At 41.3% G+C, this 24,199-nt stretch overlaps 1 protein-coding gene across 5 annotated transcripts in view; it reads left to right on the top strand.

Annotated features, from left to right (window-relative positions):
• Nucleotides 1–24,199, top strand: part of PLCB1 (phospholipase C beta 1) — a 354,862-nt gene that overhangs the window by 203,244 nt on the left and 127,419 nt on the right. For all 5 annotated transcript variants that reach the window (XM_053937775.1, XM_053937776.1, XM_053937774.1 and 2 more), the window contains 4 exons: nucleotides 14,101–14,241; nucleotides 20,528–20,607; nucleotides 23,074–23,127; nucleotides 23,676–23,751. In XM_053937775.1, the coding sequence (XP_053793750.1) occupies nucleotides 14,101–14,241; nucleotides 20,528–20,607; nucleotides 23,074–23,127; nucleotides 23,676–23,751 (351 nt within the window). The remainder of the gene's footprint in view (nucleotides 1–14,100; nucleotides 14,242–20,527; nucleotides 20,608–23,073; nucleotides 23,128–23,675; nucleotides 23,752–24,199) is intronic.

Genomic DNA, 24,199 nt, shown 5'->3' with positions numbered 1-24,199 from the left:
AGGTGTGGATATCAGCAGATGTGTTTTACACATGGAAGAAACAAACAAAACTCCAAATGGCAGCAGAAAAGATCAGGTGCTGAGACAAGGACTCACCCAATACATGGAAATTTGATTTTATTTAGTGCTGGAAAAGCAGTATCAGATTAGGGTATAACCCCTCAAAAGGTGCTATATGATTAAACACATTAAGGAGTGTTTGATAAAGGTTCTGGCAAACTGATTTGAGAGCAGTAAGTTTATTTGTGTCAATTGCCCTAAGTTTCCATATTTTTTAAAACTTTCTCCATTATAATTTAAATTTCTCCATTCCTTTGTATTAATATGGGAAATCCCAGCAGTGGTAATTTGGAGGTCTTCTGGTTGTTTTTGTAGTTTGATTGGGGTTTTTTGTGAGTTGCTTGTTTGTGGTTTTTTTGGGGGGGGTTGGGTTTTTTTTTGGTTTTTTGGTTTTTTTTTTTGTTTTTTTTAGTTTGGTTTTTTTTGTTGGCTTTTTTTGTTTGTTTGTTTTTTGGTTTGTTTTTTTTTTTTTAGTTGTGGTCTTTTTTTTTTTTTTAATCCATTTGAATAATGAGTACAGTCTGGTTGTGGACAAGCTCCTGTAGTGTCTCCTCAGAGCTGCAGTTAAAGGTCTCAGAGGTCAGATGATATCCACTGCAGCCTGAAAGCTTCTGTCTCCATAGTGAATTTCCTACCATTCAGGAGATTTACACCTGTTCAGCAGCCTGGTTTAAAAAAACTGATTAGAAACTTGATAAGCCAGAAATAAATTTCTGCTGGGAATCCTGCCCAGAAGGCTGCTCAAGCGCATTTCCACTCACTGTGTGCTTTATTGGCACAGGTTGTTTTTCCAGGGGAAGGTGAAAGGCTGTACTTCTATTCCATTTCCCAGTATTACCATTATCCCTCTTTCCAAACATCCTGTTGTTCCCTTCCTCCAGGAGCTTAGTTATGAGTTGGGATGAAAACCAACATCAAACAGGCATTTAAAAAAATTGCTGAGAATTTACTTCCTGTTGTTAGTTGCGCTTGCACAGCCACAGAAAGGGGCAAATGCCACAAGCACCACCATCATGTATAAAATTAAAACCAGATGGTGGTGCCAATATGAATTATCTTACAGAAATATTTAAAAAAATATTTGTTATAGTATATACATTAAAAATGTACATTATTCTGAAAGGATTACAGATTGCCAAAGACATCATTTTTTTCAAATAAGCCCACTGAGCAACTAAAACAAATCCAAACCTATTTAAGTGTTTAAATGGTATGGAAAACATGGAAAAGAGGAAAAAAAGGTCCTTTGAAGATTTTGACCCCGTGTTGCTCACGCTCTGTAGTCTCAGGTAGGTGCCAGTGTGTACCACGTGGCCTTGTGTTGCTGCTATTTTGGGAAATCATTAATTTAAGCATTCAGGCTGACTCCAGGCACTATTGATCTCACTATTTATAGTACCAACCCATTACACACAAGGTTTTTATCTGTAGGGAATTTGTTTTGTTTGTGGGTGAGTTCACCTGGTTTGCAGGGGTTGGGGGTCACTGTCAGGCCAGGCAGCTTTGCTAGAAAGGTCTCATTTCACAAGTTGGGGAGAGTTCTCCAAAGCACTGCTGGGATTCAGCTTGCTGTAATAAGAAAAGCTGAATAAAACAGGGAATTACAGAAAGCCTTTGTGTCCACACTATGGCCAGCCACACACATCTCCACAGAATTGAAACTGGCATCTTCATACTCTTCCAAGGGTGCTGAAATGCTCAGCAGACCAAGGCACGTTGCTCCTCATCACCTCTGGTTCATGGGAGACATTGTCTGTACATGGACATCTAGAGGGAAAAAATCTACAGCAACAGTGCTGGTAGGAGAGGCTGCTCTGGAGGGGGCTGGAATAAAGAAATAGAGAGGTGTAGGTAGCATGAGAGCACCCCTCCAGCTGCCTGGTCAAACTGCAGCATCCCCAAACTCCTTGCAGTGTGAGGGAGCCTCTGAAGTGGCCAGTGGGAAGCACTGCCAGGCTGGCATTAATACCCAGGTGCATCTTGTGCTTTTCAGTTCCAGCAGGTATAAATGCCTGGAGGGCACCATGCCATTTTCTGTTGCAAGGTCTCCTCCTGCAGGGTGAGGATGGCTCTGGTGGCTTTTCAAAGCAACATCTCAGGGACACAGTCAGGCAAGGAAGGGAAGGTCTTAATTCTGCTCATGTGAATGCAATGAGGTTTTGTGCTTCATCACTTCAGAGCTTATTCAGATGTGTAACTATGACGCATAATTTATTCTTCATAAAAATCATTCAAAGGGAAAAAAAAGACTTCTGCTGTGTTAACACTCTCAGTGAGGCAAGAGCAGTTGATCAGAATATAAGAAAAAATGAAATTCAGTAAATTTTAGAGAAGCAAAAGAGAGAAAAGGGCAGTTTACAGAGTGGGGAAATGAAGACACTGCAATTCAGGATTTTTCACCTCTCTTATCACCACAGATGTCCAGGTTTTTTTTGTCTCCTTATTTCCTGTCAAAGGATGGGGAAAAAAGAAGAACTCAGAACAGCAAGGTATTAATGCATCTTTATTTAAAACCCAGTGTCAAATTGTTGCTTTGGGGAAGTGACATTCAGAATATTCTCATATTTGCAGAATATCCCTTTCCAAATTGCATCCATTATAACTATTTGTTTTCCCAAGGATGTATTGGAAGGGATCCAACTGGAGGAAGTGTACCCTCAGTGCCATGATCTTATGTGCACAAAATATTTTTAATTCCCTTTTCAAAAAGCATTGGACTTCATAACCTTTCAGAAATATTTTGGTCAAACCCTGGAGTTCATAGTTTTGCTCAGTCAAGTGCTCCACTGGGGATCTTTGGGAAGTTCAGCAAAGGGGGGAGCACAAAGTGTGGCCTGGAGTTTGTGCAGGACTTTTACAGCCTCCTCTACTCTTTTCTGGACTCCTTTCTCCTCTCCAGCCTATTTACTTGACATCCCCCAGCTAAAATTTTATTTATATCATTGAAAATTAACTGCTTGGGTACTTTATACACATCAAAGTGGGGGTTATTTCCATTGCCTTTAAGGCTGTTTTATCCTTCAAATTGGAAAGCTTCTTATCTAGATGAAACAGCCTTAAATGGCTGGATTTAGTTCATTAAATTCTTGGACAACTGGGAGTCTGTCTGGCACTTAGCAAATGAAATTAGGAAGAGAAGTGCTGATCCACCCTCTGAATGTAAGAAATTGAATTCTTTGCAAGCTGCCATGATTTGTACGAGGAGCTTTAAAAACAATTAGTCACGCTTAAACTTCCTCTGCCAATTTTTTACCCTTTCTCAACTCCTGTAAGTCCAGGTGAACCTCCTTGAATTGAGGAGAGGTGTTAGGTTTGTGCATTAGGGCAGAATTGCCATTATCTCTTGATTTCAGTGCATCACCTGGTGTCGGTACCTAATCAAGGGTCACGTGAGGCTCTGGGGTGAAAAATATTCTTTGTCCCCTTTGTGCTTCCCCAGAGTTTAATTATTTCTGCTGTGGAAAAGAGCCAGCTATGTTCGGTGAGAGCTGTCTGCTTCTTAAAGAGCAGCAGCTGCTGTCCCTGTTGATTTCCCTATGAACCATGAGGAAAACTGACGGAATTGGAGAAGTTTGACGGACCAAGTTTGGTGCAGTTGTCTTAATGCTCTGTATCTGCAGATGTACAGGCAGCAACATGTATTTATGAGGGAATTTTGGTTCTAGAATACATGTGAATAATTCAGATGCCCAAAACTGCTCACTCAAAAGTTTGCATCTGGATTTTTTGGGACCATTTCCATCACTGTCTGCTTGGACTGATTTTTCCTTTTCCATGTCTTGGTATTCTCACGTTGTTTGGCTGCTCACAAATATGTGATTTGTGACACTGTTCTCCGAGTTGATGTGTTGTGTTCTTCAAGCTTGATTTAAAATTGATCCAGCCGCCCTTTCTATATTCCCTTCCCCAATTAGTTCTCAAAACTGTGGAGTACAGAACCAATGCCTCAAAATAATGTCCATGGCATCCCTTGAAGAATTCCCTCTCTGCAGCTGCTTGCCAGAGACATCAGTGTTTGGATGTCCTTTTCCTAGCAGTGACTGAACATGTTTCCTGTACTTTCACAGGTGGTGAAATTAATCTGTCATTAAACCACCTAAGTCCAGTTTCTGCATTTATTCACTGTTGTCTCTCCCTCCTCAGCCAGCAAAACATATTTGTGGTTCTTACGCATGCTCCTTGTATATTTTACTTCTTTTTTTTTTTCTTCAGTAGTCATGTTGTCTTCTAAACCAGGAACCTATTTCTAGTTGGGTTTTTTTCTGTTAGATACTTATTTTAAAAGTTAAAATGTACTTAGAGAAAATCCTCCTCTTTGGAGTAAATAGAAACCGACCAAGTTTTAAAAAGGAGTCTTAATTTGCTTTTTTATTATACATTACTTTTTCTCTATAAACTTTGCCATCTGAGGCAGTGGCATCTGCCATTTGATTTTGCCATGTGGTTTTTAGCTGATTTTATGGACTTTCAGAGTCAAGTCCCTTGGCTTTGTGGTACCCTGGCTCCAATTCCCACTGAGCTGGGTTGCCACCAGGAACCAGGACAGCTCCATCAAGATCTACAGGGAATAAGTCCATCTGTGTGGGCTAATTTGGCATCAATTTGTAGGTGTCAAGTGTCTACATGTATTTCTGCTTCTGCACTAAGGTGCAGGGAAGGTTGTGTGACACATGACAGTGCAGGACAACTCATCATTAGCCATCAATAATTAATTAGATGTACCATTAAGAGCCTGTTCTGAGCTCACAGGCTGATTGCAGGAGCTGAGTATTTGCTACAGCCGAAGAAGGAAATAATTTCCACTTCTGTTGCATTATCATTGAAATGGTTTATTTTTCTTTCCTGTGCTGCAAATGAGTTTCCTAGAATTAAATACTTTAAGGTAATGGGAGCAGTGAGTGTTTACAATAATTAAAATCAGGTAAATTGAAACCTTTAGCATTAAGCATCCCACGTGACTTTGTAAATGAAAAAAATGAAACCAAAATGTGTCTCTCAGACAGGTAAGAGTGAACAAAATATTGCTGGCATGGCACACAGGCTCTTTTCTTGTTTTTTTTTTTATATTTTTAATTTTTTTTTTCCTCTGCTGATGAGCCTGTCTGAAATGTTGCAATAATAAGCATCTCATTAGTCAGATGTTTTCAATTCTGGCTTTCTGGGTTTCATCTGTTCTGTTTGTGTGGGGTGGGTAGTTGGTGCAGACAGCACTTCAGACTGTCTGGATGTACACATTTCCACCAGCTAAAAAACAAAATAATGCATTAAAATGCCAGTGATTGTCCTGCAGCCCTGGTGGAGCACTCCAGAGCAGCATGGTGGGATTCCCACAATGCCTCTCATTCAGCTCATTTCAAGCAGCTCAGATTTTTACAGATTCAGATAAATGAAGAGCTGATTGTACCTCACCCTCTGAAGTAACCCTATTAAAATAACTCTACACAGCCATTCCGAATGGGAAGAACAATGCATGTGGGATTTATAGATAAGTGAAAATTAAGCTGCTGTTCCAGCTATTCCTGCCCTTAGGAGCTGTGCAAGTTGCTGTAGAAATCATTTCATTTAAAGACTTTTTATAGGTTTTTCAATAGTCTCATACAGATGAAAGAAAATGCGTTCATAAAAGTGACGTGAAAATGAGATGAGTTTCTTTTCACCACTGTCTGTTCATCTCTTCCTTTAAAATTAATTTGAAGAAAAACTCGTGGAATTTTGAGGAAGGAAAAGCAGGGAAGGGAAGTGTGTGTTTAAAGGTCATCTTTAAAATAATGAGCCATCTACAGCTGATGAAAATTGGTAAAAAATGTTCGTGAGTTAGAAAACACTTAGAGGAAGGTTGTGAATGGTTGTAGCTGCTCGGTATTCCACCTTTTTAGAGTTGGCATCAATATAAATTAAGATTTACACTGTGATACGTAAAGCTTTTTCATGTTAATCACAACCACATCCAAAAGCACTGAAAAACACTACGTTTGGTCTGATTTTACTTAGATGGTTTATACTGCCACTTATTTTTTGTTAGAACATACAGTCTTGCAAACAATTTAAAACTCAAATACCACGAGCCTAGAAAAAAACATCTTGAGAAATATGAGCATTAGGATGGAAAATGAAAATAAAACCCAGGCTGAATATTTGCTTAATGTTCTGTCACGAGAGCATGAGAGACCCAGGGAAGCTGGATTGGGATCATTGGAACTGTGAGAAAGGTCAGGAGAAGAAGAATGAGGTGGCCCTGGTTTTCTCCCTGGGCTTTTCCACAGCATGTGCAATTAATTCTCTTTGTACTTCCGATAAAATCCTGGTTTCACTTGGTATGGCAGAGATATCATGTGGGCATCTCTCTCCCTCTCCCCCAGAAATCAGTCTGATTTTGTACTCTCAGTAGTATCTTCACCAAAATTAGCACTGAACTACCATCAATGAATTTGTCGTGTTGTCCCCAGTAAACTTTTGCAGCACATCTGGTACAGAAATCATGGTGTAATTGAAAATTGTAGGTGAAAAGAGACCTGTCAGCCTGGCTGTCCAGCTTGGCGTGGCCTGTGAGCTTCCAAAGGATGCTTTCTGTCCTCCTGATGTAGTGGCTGACATAGGACTGTCTGATTTTCTGGGGGGATGTCCCTAAGTGTTATAAAAATACTGATTTATCACATTTGATGTTTATAAATAACCCATGTCTTGCAACATCAATGTTGTAGAAAGTCATCATGAATTCATCCTCCGTTTTCAGAGCTCACAGTTAGAATTGCATTTGGAAATGTCCATGACTATTTGACACAGTCCTCTCTTTTCCAAAGTTCATTTGTACCAGCAGAGATTGGCTTCCCTCTTCTTCCTTTGCCAAAGAAAAATATGTATTAAGCTGGCACATGCTCTCTCTTCCTTAAGAGCTGTACATCACAGGAAAAGAAGTATCTTCACTCTTTTCATAGCCTGGTCTTGGTAAACTTGATGTATTTATGTTCTTACTTCAAAGCATGGAGTTGGATCAAGCTATTTTAGGAAAAACAACCATTGTTCTGGACCAGCTGTTTCGCAGAGAATGTTAATCAGCATTGACTCTTTGAGGTGGGATTTATGACACCCTGTCCTCCCTGATAATATCTGTGGGAAGAACAGCCCTGGGATTTTAGTTGGCATCTGAGGTTTTTGGGATTGCTGCATTTACCAGATCCACAGGAGTCAGTGGATGCCTTGGATCTCCTTCCCTAGGGACTGACTAAAGCATTTCTGACTCCTTTTACCTCATACTCTGTCATATGTCAGAAATATTCCACTGTATTAACTGAGCAGGTGGTCAAATTGAGACCAGTATAGATGATTGAGATTATTTTTTAAAGAAACTTCCTCTTGTTTTGTGCACACTGACTTGGTTTGCACATAAATGATGTCTGGATGACTTGGGTGTTCAGACAAGATCCTGGCTCTGTTTCTGTGCATAGGTAGGTGATATCACACCAAATTTGGAATCCATTCTGAAACCTTAGAAAGGAAGAGAAATTTATTTGCAGATATTTTGGTTATATCTTGATCTGATACTCTTTTGTGAAATGTGTGAAGACATTATTTGTATTAAAACCATACTGCAGTGTTTATTAGGCTAAATAGATTTCTGGTTTAATGACAATGATTTTGGTAAGGATAACTTGATATAAATAAATCCATTTAGCTGTCAAACTTCCTGTGTATTCTATGTCATGAAAGAGAATTTGGAGAGCACTGTTTTGAATATCTTTAATGTTGCAATTGGAGTCCATTCATTTCACATGACTGTCATTGAGACAGACAGACAAAATCCTGTCATTGAGTTTTGCATATGTGATTCCCATGTGTGGACATTCTCCTTAATCAGTGAGAGGATTAACTTGAGAGTTTTGACTTTGCTCTCAACAAAGCAGGGAGAGAAGAAGATTTCTTTGAAGGATGAGTCTGTTGATGCACTTGATGGGAAGCCCTTAGTGATGTGTGACACAAAGGATATTTGAACCAGCTGTGAAATCTGTGTGGGGATTGTTAGCAGTGAATTTCAGCCAGTTAAAAAGGACATTTTGTTTCTGAGGGTCAGGCTGGTGCACACACAAAGATGAGAAGCAGCTCTTAGGTATCATCATGGACCTGAGAAGCCTGGCATAGCAGAGCTGTGTGCTTCAGGTGCCAGAGGTGATACAAAGTAATTCTGAGAGCCTTAGAAAGCAATTCCTGCCTTTAGTTGGTGTTCTGTGCTAGACAGCTTGCACTGAGGAGTTTGGCTGGGTCACTGCAGCGGAGCTGGGACTTGGCAACTCAGCTGAAGTCAGCTAGCTACAGGGGTAAGTGGTCTGATTTTAGGAGTCACTTATTATTTACTATTTTACTGCCCCTAAACCAGCAACTTACCTGGTGCTTGAAGTGTTAAGAGCTGCTATTTTGAAATCTGGGTCAAATATATGAGATATCCATGCTATCTATATATATGCATGTATATACATTTTTGTTGATAAACACTCTGTGATAAGGAATTCTTGAAGACAAGACATTGTTCTATTTGTAGAAAATCTGTGGGAGTTCTGCCTTCTATGGAGTCACAATATAAAGTCTTAATTTAGCAGGGTTCTTTGTTTAATTTAAGCCTCAAACTTCAGTGTTTCCTGGAAAACTCTTTGCTGTGTAGCTAGCTTCTTTCCTCCCCTATATTCCTTCTTCTGGGATACATATTGAGCTAGAAAAAATATAAATGCACTTTTGAATGCTTGGAAATCTCACTTTGATGAGAAGAAAACTAAGAAGAAAATCTGTGCTATTTTGTTTCAAGTCTCTCCTGAAGTTATCAGGACATAAATACAATGATTTGGGACCATGATAGTTACAGGTAGTAATGTAGACCATTATAGTTACAGTGTAGGGAATTCTGAAGTACCCTATAGCTCTGTAAAATAGTTTTGAGGGGTTTTTGCATTGTAAATTAATGTCTTCACCAAAAATTCCCAGTATTTAGTTGCACACCTGTTCCAGCAACCCAAGAAATTCTGATTCTCTTGATAATTATCCGGCTTGGCCATCACATTATCTATAGCCATCAAACCCAGGAAAACCTTTAGCAAAGATTCCTTTCCTTTTTAAAGGGATCAGAAGCTGCTCACTGAGATGCTGCTGCTGATGCCTTGGGAAGGCTGCCCTAGAACAGAGGCTGGACAGAGCTAAAGGATAAAGTAGGGATTTATTAAAAGGATCTCCTCAATGGATCCACCTTGGGCAGCACAAGAGCCCTGCCAGGGCTGCACCCAAAATGAACCAAAATGGTCACAAAATGGACGCTGGGTCACGGGGTCTCACACTTTTATAAGTCTTGGTTCATTTGCATATTGGAGCTAATTGTCCAATTACAGCTTTAGGCTATGAAGTCCCATCCTTCTTGTTTTTCTCTCTTCAGTCCACGTTGTTTCTCCTCTTGGGCCTGAGATGTGGATCATCTGTCCTTGGTCCCCAGCTAGAGAAGGAATTGTTTTGTCTCCCTGCTCTGTGAAGAGAGCTCACCATCCCTTAATATGAAGCCCAGACCCACACACTAAAGCAGCACAGAATCTGAAAAATATATATGCTAAAACCTGAGGCACCACTGCAGCTTTGGGAAGCATCAGTAAGGAGAGGGGGCTGACCTGCTGCTCCCTGGTGTGTTGAAATCAGCATTTGAGTGCCACAGAACCTCGTGGCTGTCTTTTATAACTGTGTATGAAAGAACCAGAACGTTTCCACAGGCAGATGGTGTGTTGCAGGTTTTCAGAAAAAAAAACAGTTTAAAGAGCTGATGATACTATAATAAAAGATGTTATGACATTTGCTGGGCTGTGCAGAGCACACACTAATTGGGATTTCAGGGTTAAGACCTACATTTTAATGATACCAATCACAGTGGCAAGCAGGCATTGTAATGTGGCTGAGGTGCCTCTCTAAGTTTATGTTATTCTTATGATTTCCAGTGAAAAGGAAATACAGCAGGAGAAAGTCAGGGAAGTCTGATTGAAATCTGTTTTTATCCATCTGTCTACAGGACCCTGGTTTCTAACAAAAAGTCATTATTTTACATTTGTTCATGAGAATGGTAGGACTTCCATAAGCTTTTATTTATTTATTTATGTTTCTGGTTAATTTTTTACTCTATTCTCTCTATATTTGCCATTGATTTAAGGTATATTTTCTTTGATAAGCTTCCTAAGACAGCATAACCAAATAGGGAAGATTTTTCTCCAATGAGCAGATAATCCTTTGACCAACTTTAGCCTCAGTTTGACATGACTAATTTGATTTTGATAGATTCTAAAGCTCTTTGTGCTGCCAACACTATCCTTATCACCTCCTCCATATTTGCCTGCTCACAAATTCCATCTCCCTCTGGGAATTTGAGCAGCACTGCCCCATCCAAATACTGATTTTCCTGACCTATTTCTGGGGCAGTCTTCAGGCACCTCCAGTCCTTGAGCTGAAGTTCCTACCAGACTCTAGTGGAAGGGAAAAACCAAGCTGATCTCTGGGCCTTTTGACTGGAAGAAGCAAAAGGAAACATCAAAGACTTAAAATATTCAGCTACAAAGGGAACATGGATGAGTTTTGTGGGTATTGCCAATGGCTGCTGTTTATTGGCCATCCCATGGCTTGCTGTCTTCACAAACTTCAGCAGCTCAAGTGTTCCAAAAGTTGCTGTAATCAATATTAAATAGGTATAATTCTTCTGAATATCCAAAAAAATAGCTCAGTATGTTGCTAATTAGGCCTCAGTTTAGCAAAGAGCTTATCCTGGAAACCAATCTGTCCACTCATGAGCCAGTGTATGAAACACAACCCCAACCAGGAGCAGGCTTTCCAGTGTCATTCCCTAAAATGGAATTACCAAAATCAATCCAATTTGCATAAAAGAATCTAAATTTGGTCTTGCTGCTTGGTTTGGTTTTTTCCCCCCATGTGCTTTCCTGCCATCTCCACGGGAAAACCTGCTGACATTTTCAAAAGGGCTTTGATTCATAGAGCACTGAGAGTCTTCAAGATGTTGATAATGGATATTTTGCTCATCTCCTTAGCAGTGTTTGCAGCAAAGGGGGTAACAAGGGAGCTGAGGAGTGTCAGAACTGGCAGTGGGCTTTGGTGCCTGAGAACTTCAGATCCAAGCACTAATTATGACCTAGATCATCAGCTAAGGGCGAGGTTGTCACTGACAAGTGCATCTGTCACCCCTGAAGGGCAAATACATCCATGGCAGGGATCAACAAGGGCGTGAGTCATGGTAGCATCAAAATTATTCTCTTGCACTGAACTTAAGAATAGAAAATTAAAAAAAAAATGCTAAAAACCAGCTATTAAAATATGTATTTGGGGTCTGTAGAGCCCACAGCAGGTTGCACTGAGACAGCCCAGGAGATGTGGTGTGTTCCCTTTATTAACAGCTGCTGGATGGTGTCTGGATAATGCACTGCTGTAAATGGACCGTGTGCTTCAAACTTAGCTGGACAAGCCTTAAACAGAGCAGAGAAATTCAACAATTTAGCCATTCAAACACAGCAACCCAAAGATGATGGTCTAACTGCTTGCTTGTAAAACCTGGCAAAAAAAATCCTGGATTTGGAAAACCACACACATTTCACGTGTGTTTCACACACACGTTGCTTGATTTGCCACTTGTTTGCACTTCTGAAAACCAAGCCAGTGCCAGACAACTTCTCTTTGGATGAATTTCCTTGGAAAAAGCATCTAATTTCAAATATGTTTCTTTCTTTATTCCGTGGTACATGGCTAATGCATCTCTTGGTCCAGCTGGAGTGTGATTCATCACTGAGACATCCCTGGGCTGGGTGTAAATACAGAAGAAAAAGGTTATCTTCCCTCTTCTTTTGTTGCTACGATAGCAGTCCATCATCCGGAGCAGAGCTGCGAGCAGGAGGTTCAGCCAGGGAGAGGGAGGGAGGAGTAGCAGTGATGTGGAAGGGAGTGAAAGCAGATAGACAATCCCCTTCTGTCTGAGCCCAGGCAGAATGATGCTGTTCCCAGACAGGCCCTTGAGCAGAGGCATTTATCTGTCTGATTCGGGGGTTGGAACGGCAGAGGGTAAAAAGGAGATGGATTCTCATCTCCTGGAGACATAAAACAAACCTTTGAAACATCCAACCTTTAAATAAAAGAGAAAGGAACCCATCTAGTAATAGACCATGACTAACTTAGCAACTGCAGGGCATTTCTCTAGCTCTTCTCCCAGATCTAAATGATACTATTTCTTTGTCTTTCTCCTTCAAATCCTCATCTCTGAAACACATCTACTATTTTTGTATCCCCCTCCTGTTTTTCTCTCCTGTGAAAGGCTGTGATTAACTTGTTTACCCACGAAAGCATCTTTGTCTCAGAGCACAATGATATTCACAATTTACAGAGCCCTTAAATAGGATTATTCTGTCTGTTCTTCTGTAACACTTGGCATCATACCCAGTATTTAAAGAGACTCAGCACTTATGATAGACAGCCTTGTACTTTCTTTTCAGTTTCTACCTCATGCTCCAAAAATGTTTTCCTAAATCTGGTGAAGTGTTTGGTGAACACACACACACAGCTCCATTGCCTCCAAGAAGGAATGATACCTATCAGGAGATGCCCTTTAGATTGCTGTCCTGTTGGTACAGGATTTTCTTCAAGATCCATGAAAAATGGCCTTTTTTATCATATTAACTTTGTTATATTAAATTTAATTGGTATCAGTTGGTGAAAATTTAGATACTTATTCAAAAAATTATTAAATATTAAAAGAGTACCACAAACTGAACATATGCAGGCAGTGTGGGGAGAAGGTTCATGGGAGAGTGAAATATAAAGTGCAGTGCATTTATTGTGTCACTTTGAAATAACTTGATCTCTACACAGCATCTGCCATCCCACAGGGATTCTACTTGCTAGCCATTTTTTAGTTTTTGTAGGAGACTGAGCAGTCTTGCCTTCTAGGAAAGCTGAGCTTTCACATTACACAGGCCCTTTCCAAAGGGCTGAATCCAATCATGCAGGGCAGCTTTTCATCTATCTTCATAAACTTCACCACGAGGCTAGGGACCTGTTTTCTTCATTTCAAACACACTGAATGCATTTCTTGGAAATGGTGCTGCCTAATAGAAACGAGGAGAGTCACCAAATAACCTGAGGTTTTTATTCACATTTAGGTTGCCAGTGAAGCCAGGCTATTAATAGCTGATAAAAATCCTTGAATGTTCCTTTTCTTCACAGAGGTGTTAGGTAGTCACTTGTCTGTCAGGGCTGGAATAAGGTGCCCACGGAAGGGGTTGTGTCACCATCCCTGGAGGGGTTTAACAGATGTGTGGATGTGGCATTTTGGGGACGTGGGTTAGTGGTAGCTTTGGCAGTGCAGAGGGAACAGTTGGATGCTCTCAAAGGTCTTTTCCAACCTAAATGAGTCTATGATTCTATACTGGATACAAACAGGGAGAGAGAGAAGAAAAGGCTAAAAGCTAAATCTAAATGGAATATAACTAATCATTTCAATAATACATGACCATGAACATGAAGAAGAAAGAGGAGGGCAATGCTGAAATTCTGTTATTAATTTCTGAGAGTTTAAGAAAGTTAATTCCAGAAGTCTTCTTAATTCCTTAGGAAAAACTAAGTTCTCATTATCAGTTTTATCTAAAATCCATTAAAATCACTGCTGAGGACAGTAGCCTTTGGACAGATTGTGTTGTTTTGACAAGCAAGACAGTTTGTGTTTGCTTAACTTCTGCAGCAATATAACTGAAAATAGGAATGTGCAGCCATCAGCTGGACAGCTCTGAGTGTGTACAGCACCAATGTAGAGCTCAAAGGCTTTGGAAGATTTACAGCAGTGATTGCCTTTTTAGTCTGGGTTAATAACTTTAAGTATTTTAATGAGTCATTAACCAGATCAGAACCAACAAGCCAACATGTTTAAAATGTTCAAAATGACACAAAGTGGAAGTATTTGCAACTTTTGCATCTCTTTTAGTGCAAAATATTTGCAAAAGGTTTTTAATCCTTTGGTCATTGTTTCACCTGCAGGACCCGAAGCTGCGTGAGCTGCTGGATGCTGGGAACGCAGGAGGTCGGCTGGAAAATCGGATGATCACTGTTGTGTATGGCCCAGACCTGGTCAATATATCCTACTTGAACCTGGTGGCATTCCAAGACGACATAGCAAAGGTAACACACCTGATAGATGAAGATCTGTCATATCAAATTCAGGCTTTGGAAGTAGTGTTTCAAGATATGGATAACTGAGGTAAAAGTGGGAGTTGCTATGAGATGAAGCACAGTTCTGTTCTGGAGCTGGGCCACTCAGTTCTCAAGAAGAAATGTGCATTTGTTTTTTTGTTTTGTGTTTTTTTTATCCAAGGAGTTTATTCAGCAAGATTTATGCCCCTGGTAAGTGTACTTGTGTTTGGAACGTTGCTTGTAAAGCCCAAATAATCACAGTAAAAATGGTGTTACACACAAACTTTAACTCAGGAATGAGATGTTACACTGTGGCTCCCTAAAAACACATCAACAGTAGTAGCATCACATTTTGCCTGCTGAGAGCCCTTGATAAGGCTTGTAGTCAACATCATTGCCTTAGAAAAGTATTTTTTTTCCATGCAGGTCCATCAGTTTCCTCTGTCCAACTCACAACATTAAACTACACTTACTACATTTGGGTTTGGGTTTTTTCCTTCTTCTTCCAATTCCTCTACAATTCAATTCTGTTTAATGAGCTGGGAACTTTTGCTTTATCTATTTCAAACAGACATCCCAAAGCTTCTCCTTTTTCCATTCACAGAATCACAGAATCACAGAATAATGAGGTTCGAAGAGACCTCTAAGATCACCAAGTCCAACCTATGCCCTAACACCTCAACTAGACTATAGCACCAAGTGCCATGTCCAGTCTTTTTTTAAACACATCCAGAGATGGTGATTCGACCACCTCCCTGGGAAGACAATTCCAGTACTTTATTATTCTTTCGGTGAAAATTTTTTTCCTAATATCCAACCTATACCTCCCCTGACATAGCTTGAGACTGTGACCTCTTGTTCTGTCAGTTGCTGCCCGGTGGAAGAGACCGACCCCCACCTGTCTACAGCCTCCCTTCAGGAAGTTGTAAAGAGCAATAAGGTCACCTCTAAGCCTCCTCCACTCATGTGGGCACGCTCTGATCCCAGCCTCCAGACATCCATGCACAGAACACTTTCCACAGAGCATTTTTACATCCTGGACTTCACTAGACTGTGTCAAAAAGAGGTTCTCTGCAGCCTGCTGGATTTAACAACAGCAAGGAGTTATTTTGTCACCTCACAGGCAACAAGGATCTTTAGGCCAGGTGCAGAAAGGTCATAGGATGAAAGCCTTCAGTGAGGAGGGGACATTTCTGCTTGCTAAATTCCCATTTCTGCTAATCTTCTTTAGCCACTTGGCAAAAACATGATTTCCAATTTTTCTTTGACATAGAAGAATAGAGACAGGAGGAGTTTGTGGTGGTCCACAAAGAGCTGAGAGGACAGTGCTGTTTCTAGGCTTGAAAATGCAGAGCTCTACAGGGTGAGAGATCTTAACACTGCAGAAATGAAAGCAATTGAAATAACTCTTCAGGAGAAAAAAAGGAGCTATGCTTATGAAGGAAAATGAAAAGGTATGCTAAAGTTTTACCAGCAGAAATTGCTGTCCCTTATCAAGGAGCAGGGAAAGTCACCCAGATCAGAAGCTTATGTCCTTCTTTTCCACTTTCCTGTCTAGCCAGCAGTCAGTGAGCCATAATCTATTTGCTAAAACAGCACAGAAACGGGTCTTTTAGGGCTATTTTCTGTTTGATAATGGAACCTTAAAGTGGATAAAATCATATTTTGTAAAAGCTTGGCTGCTCTAAATCTTGAGTAACTCCTACCATCCAGGTAACTAAGAATCTGAGTCTTCCTTTTTATTTGTAAATGCAATAGAGCAAATAAATTAATATTTGATCAGTTGGACACTGTGGCCTGGGGATGCAATTTTTAAGGCATTGCAGATTAACTGTGTGTGCTTTGAGGTCATGTTAAATATTCTGATTGTTTGAATCAAAACAGTTCTGATCACTGTTGAACACATCAAAAAATTCCTTCCTCTTTAACCTGTTGACCAACTTTATGTGAACCAGAACACAGAATTTGGTCATTATTGTCTCTGAGCCTCATGCAGTGACTCAGAGAAAATGTAATAAATAGCACATCAGGCACAAGTCATCTCTTCAGGGAGCTCTGGGGAGGAATGTCAGTACAAGTCATTTTCAGCACCACACTTGCAAATTTCGACCCTTCTGATGTTCCAGGGAAAGCAAGTGCCAATAGAAATCTCTCCCACCTTTCATTTTCAGTGCATGAATATTTTTAATTAACCCTTCATTTGTGATACCTTGTTCTTCAAGTTGTGTGGCAAGTGTTGACCAGAGCTCCCTTAAGGAGAAAGGCAAAGTAAACTGTAATGGTCTTAATGAGGCAGTTAAAATCATTCATTTATAGGATTTTCTCCCTTTGCAGAGGTCTGCCTTTTCTGCTACAAACTCTGCTTGTCACATCCACTGGCCAAGTTATGGGAAAAGTAGGAAAATGCAAGTCTTGGGTTATTCAGCTTGCCTCGGGTGCAATAAATAGAAATGTCAGTGTGCTGGTTAATGTTTGTTCCTCCAGGAGAAAATAACTGATGTTTAAAGCACATCAGTGATGAGCTGAAGGGCGCCTGGTTTGATCAAAGAATGCAGCTTGAAATTCATTAGGTACTGGTCTAAAGGGCAGGCAGGAAGGTGTGTCCTGGTGGGGAAGAGAAGCAGCACTGAGAGAGCACTCACTTATTTTCATCTGAGAAAGCCTGTCTGGGGTAGGATTTATTTGTGAGCATCCACAGATTGCTGCAGAAGCAGCAGAGTTTATTCTCAAACCCTGTTTTGAGCAAATGCTCCTTTTCTCTGTCTTCATTCCCAAAATGGAATCCAACCCATCAACCACTGTCTGCTCCTATAGCAGTTCACCCTCTTCCCAAATCCAGCAGATTCAGAAGTGAACATCTCGTTGTTCCCACCTCTTTCACTCTCTTTGGTGCCTCTCATGGCAGCTCTCTTCTTTCTGCACTGCCAATCCTGGCAATGCAAGCCCCTGTCCAGAGCCCCAGGAAATCTGTGTCTCTTCATTTTGATGAGCTTTGGATAAAATGCATCACTAAGAGCTGATGAATTCCTCCATAAGTAAAATGATGTCATCAAGGATGATTCACAAGTCACGCTATACTATTCTTTCCAGCATGCGTCTTTATTTTTCTAGCTTTCCCAGTGTATGTAAGAGCTTGATCAGTAGAATAAAATAAATTCACATCCATTTGATATTGGTTTTTTAAAAATGAAATTCTGAAAGCATAGAATTTCAGCAGCTTGCTTTGTTAACCTCCCACCAAAAAGGAATGTGCAAGGAACATTGCCTTCACATGTAGTCAGGCCTGATTTGAAGGAAGTGTTTTCAAGGCTCTGTGCTGCCTTTTCTTATGAAAAAGATCTCATCTCTTCTGTTGCACTGAATGTCTTATGGTATCCTGATGCATGCAGAGGAAGAGAGATTACTTCAATGAGCAGCACATTTCCCAAAGAGCTGCTGCTTATGTGCTACCTGCCAAAGCACAGAACAGCTGAATTACTCGTCAGCAAAGTTCACAGGAATGGCAGAAGATGGACTGGCATGGCAGGACACAGCCAGGAGGGGATCAAGTCCAGGAAGCTCTCTCTTATCATGATGGATGTGGCTTGCTTGGAGTTGAAGATCAGAAGGCCAGGTCCTTCCGCTCCCATAAGGGATCAGTGCTGGGTTTCTTGGCACTGCTGCAGCCCTGTTTCAAAAAGCCCAGATTTCTATTTTCCTGTTGTATCACATCTGTGCAGAGGCTGCAGTGCCCATGGCAGTCTAGAGGCTACTGTAACCTTCCCACAGCTGGCTGTTTGCTCTCCACACAGAGCAGCCTTCTATCCCTTGGAGCGCTCTCCCTGAGCACTGCCTGCTGGAATCGTGGCCACAGGGTGTGTGGGCTCTGCTTTTTGCCATCCAGCAAACCCAAGGAAATGCAGCCACTTGGTAGCTAAAGCAGCAAGGCACGCCTTGGCTCACAGCTTGCTGAGAGCCCAGCAAAGTCAGTCCCAAGCATCTCTTTATTTTTTAAGCTCTGTCCTCAATGCTGTAGTTCCCCCTCCTACCAAGGGTTCAGATCAGCGGCTGGAGAGGTGATGTGATCCTTGGCAGATTCTCTGATCTTGGCTTTTTGGCCATAGCTCTGGGGTGGCTGGACCCTAAAATGGGAGAGACAATGAGCAAGTGTAGCTTGTGACCTGGTTAGAAATGGCTCAGGTAGCCCTCAGAATGTTTGGCAAGATCAATGGGGTTGCTTTGGAGAGCCAGGAAAAGCCAGCAAAGGAATAAAATGGAACAAATGAAAGGCTGCTTATATAAATAATGTGTGTGACAGGCACATAATAAGTGAGTTCCCCTTACATTCCTGTCAACAAGCATTTGGACAAAGAAAAGGAAGAGCTGGGGGTGTGGGATACGCTGGAAGCGCCCTACTTCTGTTTTATTCAAAATATTTCAGCTTCAAGCCCAGCAGAAGCAGCAAGATGAAAACAGTCTATCAAGATCTGTTAAAAGCCAGTGTATTTTCGATTTCCTAATAATATTTTGTGTTGCTGTTAGTCTCTGTGGCCGTTAGTGTCACAGGGAGAAGTCTGAGCAGCTATTATTAGTGCCTAAACAAAGCAGTGTTTACAAGATGAGCCTATTTTGAGCCTGGAAAAATGAGTTGCCAAGAAGAAAAACAGATGCTGCACTTAATACGCTCTTTGTTCCAAGACTCACAGCAAAGCAGTTGTGTTGCTAACAACCGCAGCTCCTCCTCCTCTGCTTTCTCACACCCCTGATTTTTTCAAACTAGACCTAAGAAGGAAAAACAATTAAAGAAAAAGAATGGCAGTGGTCATGAGAAGGTGGAGGGGAGGACTATCTGAGCAGCACTGATTTTGCCTCCAGAACAAGTCTGTGTCCAAGGGAAGAAGGTTTCTCTTCCAGAAGCACCAGCCACAGGAGGGGTGTTATTTCTGTTGCTGAGGGATGAGGTGGTGAATAGGATGGGCTCCAGGACCTGAGAGCTGGAGGATATCAAAGGCCACTAAACCACTGGGCATACAGTCAGCTTTATCCTTGGGAGCACAGGTGTGAGACCAGTTTCAGGAACAAGATCCGATAACATCAGGGAAAAAACCTTAACATACAAAAAAGATGGAAAAAAAACCCAACTTCTCAAATCAATCACCTGGTCATGTGAAAAAATGAGGCTTTTTAGGTAAAACAAGCTCTAAGCTCCAAAGTGACACAGGAACATTTGTTTCAGTGGAAGTCAATGACATTTCCCATCCCAATCCATTTTCGTCAGAGTGGAATCCTTTTTTTTTTTTTTTTTTTAATATATATTTCTTCTCAAGAAAAAGAAAGACCAAGGAGAAGAGAATACTTCCCAAAGAGCAAGGAGAAGAGAATACTTCCCAAAGAGTGTGGCAGTGGGAATTTTGGATTTGGACTGTTATGAAAGGAAACATAACTTTCCAAACTTCGAACAAAACTCCAAAAGCTTTGTCAACTAAAAGAAAAAAAAATCATATTGTTTGCAAAGGCATTGCTTGTTTTCTTCCCTTTCTTTCAGTGGGGTGAAACGAAGCCAATCCAAAACCACAGTTGTGGTGAAAAGGGCTTGCAATTAAAGGTGGTGAATAAGCACCAAGTTAGAAAGGAAAAACACACTGAAGCTGTCAATGAAAAGCTGCGGGAGAGACCTGCAAGGGAGAAAAGCAGCACAAACTCTGAGAGTCTAAACTTCAGTTTATAATTATGGTTCAGCCCTGCTGGGAACCCAGGAAAGGTCAGGGATGCAAGGGAGAGACTTGAGCAATGTGGAGCAACCTGGTCTGGGGGAAGGTGTGCCTGCCCAAGGCAGGGGCTTGGATCTGGATCCTCTTGGACATCCATCCAAACCCAAACCATTCCATTATTCTGTAGCATTTCTTCCCTACACCGGGAAGAGGGAAAAATATTTAGTGAGGGATAGGACCGCAGTGTGAGGATGTACAATCAGAGAGAAAGAGTACTTTGGAGTTGTATCTTCCTTGCACATCAGAGTAACTGAAATGTACTCCTGTGTATTTCTGCTGGCTGGGGAGTTTTTAAGCTTGCTTCGTATCTTGGATAGAGTCAGGACTTCAATTTGTAAGTCTTTATTTTTTTTGTAGCATGAGTAAGACAGGTCTCACAGATGAGGAGGGAAGATGTAATTGGAAAAATCAAGTTCAGGCTTTACTCAGGCAGTTTTTTTGAAAGCATAATTTTCAAAAACACGTTGCATTGTGTCAGTAAACATCTAAACTGAGTATCACTTATTCACTTTTTCTCTTCATAGGAATGGTCAGATGAAGTGTTCAGTTTGGCAACAAATCTGTTGGCACAGAATATGTCAAGGGACGCATTTCTGGAGAAAGCGTAAGTGGTCCTCGCATGTCACCCTGTGGGTGTTGCTCTTCCCTCTGCGTCATTTTCCTCCACGCTTCTTACTCACCTTGTCATCTATTGTTTCTGCTCTGGTGACTTGTCACTTCTGTAAACAGGTCCTTGTTCCTGTGGTTCTAAAAAGCTTGTTATCTAGAAGTCATCCAAACACAAATTCTTTTTAGGGTTCTCCTGGCAAACTATTAAATCATGGCAGAAAAAGTCAGAATTGAATGCTCCCTGCCCCTTGTACTGTTTTAGCTTCAGCTGTAGACTGAAGGTCTCCATTTAAAAAGAAAGAATATTCTGGACTGACTTGCTTCTGGTTTGTTTTCCTTTTTGTCTTTTATTGAAAACAAAATAAAAAGGAGAAATGCCAGAAGTCCCTTTTCCTCAGTCCGATCTCTCTGGTTTCCATGTGATCCAGAGAGCATTCATTCCTCTGGTTTGCTTGGCAGAGTAGACAGATTCTGAGTTGCTTTCTATGAAGCAGAAAAGCTGTTTGTGACAACGTTTGGGGTGAAATACACACCTAAAAGGGAAGAGAGCTAAACCTGACAATTCTCAATTCAGCAATTCTCAACTGATGAGAGGCAGCTTTGTGGAAATCAGAGCCTTGAGAACAGCGTGGCAAAGCCTGACAGAAAGTGCTGGTGTTGAACTGGGATACTCACTGGCCTTTTGGGCTTCTAAAAGAGGGGCTGCACCTCCCCAACGTGTGAGTTAGCTGCTTAAAGTCAGCTTAATATTTCCCCCAAATACTTTTCCCTGCTCAAAGGCAGGGGCTCAGTCCAGCTGAATACTAAACTTACCTTCCTAAAACCTTCTTCCTTCCAAATTAACCTCCCCTTTTCCTGGACTTTCTGAGGCTGTGAATGGCTACTTGCATTAGCTGCACCAGAGTCAGAATGTTCCAGAGTGCTGAACTTTAATCCCACAGAGCCATAGGTGCCTGTTGTGGGAAGGAGGCATTTGCATCTGTGGGTGTGTGTTTCCTCCCCATGGTGTTGTGGTGCAGCTGGAGTCCGCAGGAATTCTTGAGGCAGCTCTGAAGGGTGGACGTTGCTGGAACTACAGCATGGTGTCTTTGTGTTGGGGCAGCAGGGATGTATTAGGCAAACAAAATCCCAAATGGATGGGAACATTTAACATTTCCTGTTGGCCCTGTGTGTTGGCAGTGGGGAATGTGCCCACCTGAGCTGGTGACTTTCTTCAGCTCTACAGGCTGGAGATGGGTTTTGAGGGGGATTTGGTTCTACAATTCCCTTGCCCCTCAAATCCCCAGGTGCCCAGTGGGCGCTGCTGTCAGGTCTGTAGTGGGGAGTGTTAGGGCTGTACCTAATGGGCCCTTCCCTATGCAAATCAGGGTAGAAATGTGTCATCACATGCTGCAGCAGAGCTCCTTGTCTGGAGCTATTCTTTGGCAGTTTTTCAAGGCATATTAATTAAAGATGAAGTCACTGGACACACTGTGTGGATTCAGTGGCAGGCAAGCATGGCATTCCTGTGTCTTTTTCCACTAATTAATAAATCACTTGGAAACCATAAGGTTTCTCAGCTCCTCTGCACAGATGCCAAATCAGTCACTTAAGAAATCTATGACTTTGAAGATTAAATTACTTACTTCCCCATTATGATTAGTGTACTAAGCAAAGGGTTGGTTGGAGTCCTATCAGAACCCTTTTGTTGAAGGAGAAAACCAGATTGCACTAGAGCAGAATGAAGGCTTTTTTCTTTCTGACATTCCATTCCTTGGAGCATTGGAAGTGCAATAATAAACAGCTTTTCCCCATCTTCTATTATTTCTAACTTCCTTGGTTATAGAGGAAAACATTCAATGTCACCAAAATATAGTCAAAATTTTCAAAAAGTAGAAGGCAAAATGAAAGAAACTTTTTTTTTTTTTTAGTAGCTGCTGTGATTTTTTTTTCTTTTGTTTTAATCTCCCTCAGTGCTGGGATTTGTGCTTGGTGACACAGTAGCATGAAAGGATTCAGTTTCCAGAAGAGTCAAGGATTTGTGGAAATGTTCCTATCCCAGTTATCCTAGTTTCAGCATGTGCTGTGTTTTTGAAGTGGTTGCTAATGGCATTTTTTGTTGGAAAGAAAAGGAAAGTTTATTAGAACCATGCAGTTTCTTCTTCTTTTGGCAGACCAGTGGGTGAAGTGAAAAAGCTGAGTTTTTTAACAAAACAAAAAAAAAAAAAATCACCTCTGAAATATTTAAGTGTTGCCACATTTTTCACCAGATGATGTTACTGCAAAACTCATTTACAGTTATCTCAGGACAGACAGTATAAAGTTTGTAGTCAGTAATGATATCCCAACATGTTTTCATACTGGGAGAAAGAGCTGAGTGGGACTTGCCACATGATCAGAGCACTAGCCCAGAGCTAGAAAGCTGGTGGAGAGGTCTTTGGAAATGCTGTAAAAATAAAGCAGAGTGCTTTTCTCTCCACAGATACACAAAACTCAAGCTGCAGGTGACTCCAGAGGGGCGCATTCCTCTAAAGAAGTAAGTGCCATTCCCCTTCCTTACCACATGCTCTCTGCTGACTTTGGACTGTGAATATGTGTTTGGGATGAGCATGGGACCCCTGTGCCTAGAAGAATAATTTCACCCTCTCTTTATAACAGTGATCATGGGGTGTCTCTGTTCAAATGCCCTATGGGCACAGACATCCTGCCTCTCTGCCCATAAATTTTCACACGTGGTTCTTTCCACATGTGAAAATTAAAAAAAAAAAAAAAAAACAAAACAAAACAGCAGCATAATTTCTTTATCTCAGGGATATGTGAAAATAAACAGATTTGAATTGCATGTCACTGGAGGAATGAAGAGACCAGTGATACTTGGAATAAATACCTGCTGTGATAGGGGCTGGTGTGGGGTAGAGTTAAAACTGAGCACTGTTAAACTCCTCTCTGTTACTGAGCAGCTAGCAAATGGAACTAAATAGCTAAAGATGTAATAGGCTGCTGAGAGATAGTCAGTCTTTGAGCCACATGGGCCATCAAAGCATGTCTTTAAGCCAAACCCTCTGTTTTGTCTTCATGTTGCAGCATATACCGCTTGTTCTCCTCGGACAGAAAACGGGTAGAGACCGCGCTGGAAGCTTGCAACCTTCCCTCTTCCAGGGTAAGCAGCTGCAGTTTTCCAGATCAGCATTGCTTGGGTTTGGTGCTGTTTCCTTTCTTCTGAGTTGGGTCATGGCTGAGCCTGCTATGCTGGCTTTGCTGCTGGATGGGCCCTCAGCAACAGCTTTGGCTTTCCCACACAAAAGTTCCTGATACCCTGAGGTCTGAGTACCTTTGGTTTGAAGTTGCTTAGGATCAGGAGCACATGGAAGAAGCCTAAAAGGATTCCAAGGAAGGGCAGAGTTTGTGTGACCTGTCCTGGAGGAATCCTGTGAGGACATTTTAAGAATAGGTGACTGTTGCACAATTTCCAAGGCATAGTTTCAGTGTTAGCCTGAGGTGTGATCTGTAGCTGGAGATAAGTGACAGGCTAAACCCACCCTGCCTTATCCAAAAGGTGCATGAAGGAAATGTGGAAGTGTGGTGTGGAAGCTGCTAACACTGCAGGG

This window comes from Vidua chalybeata, chromosome 3 (genome assembly GCF_026979565.1).
Source record: "Vidua chalybeata isolate OUT-0048 chromosome 3, bVidCha1 merged haplotype, whole genome shotgun sequence".
In the NCBI taxonomy this organism is placed as follows: domain Eukaryota; kingdom Metazoa; phylum Chordata; class Aves; order Passeriformes; family Viduidae; genus Vidua; species Vidua chalybeata.
The sequence above is the reverse complement of the archived record's forward strand: the minus strand, read 5'-3'. Positions and strand labels throughout refer to the sequence as shown.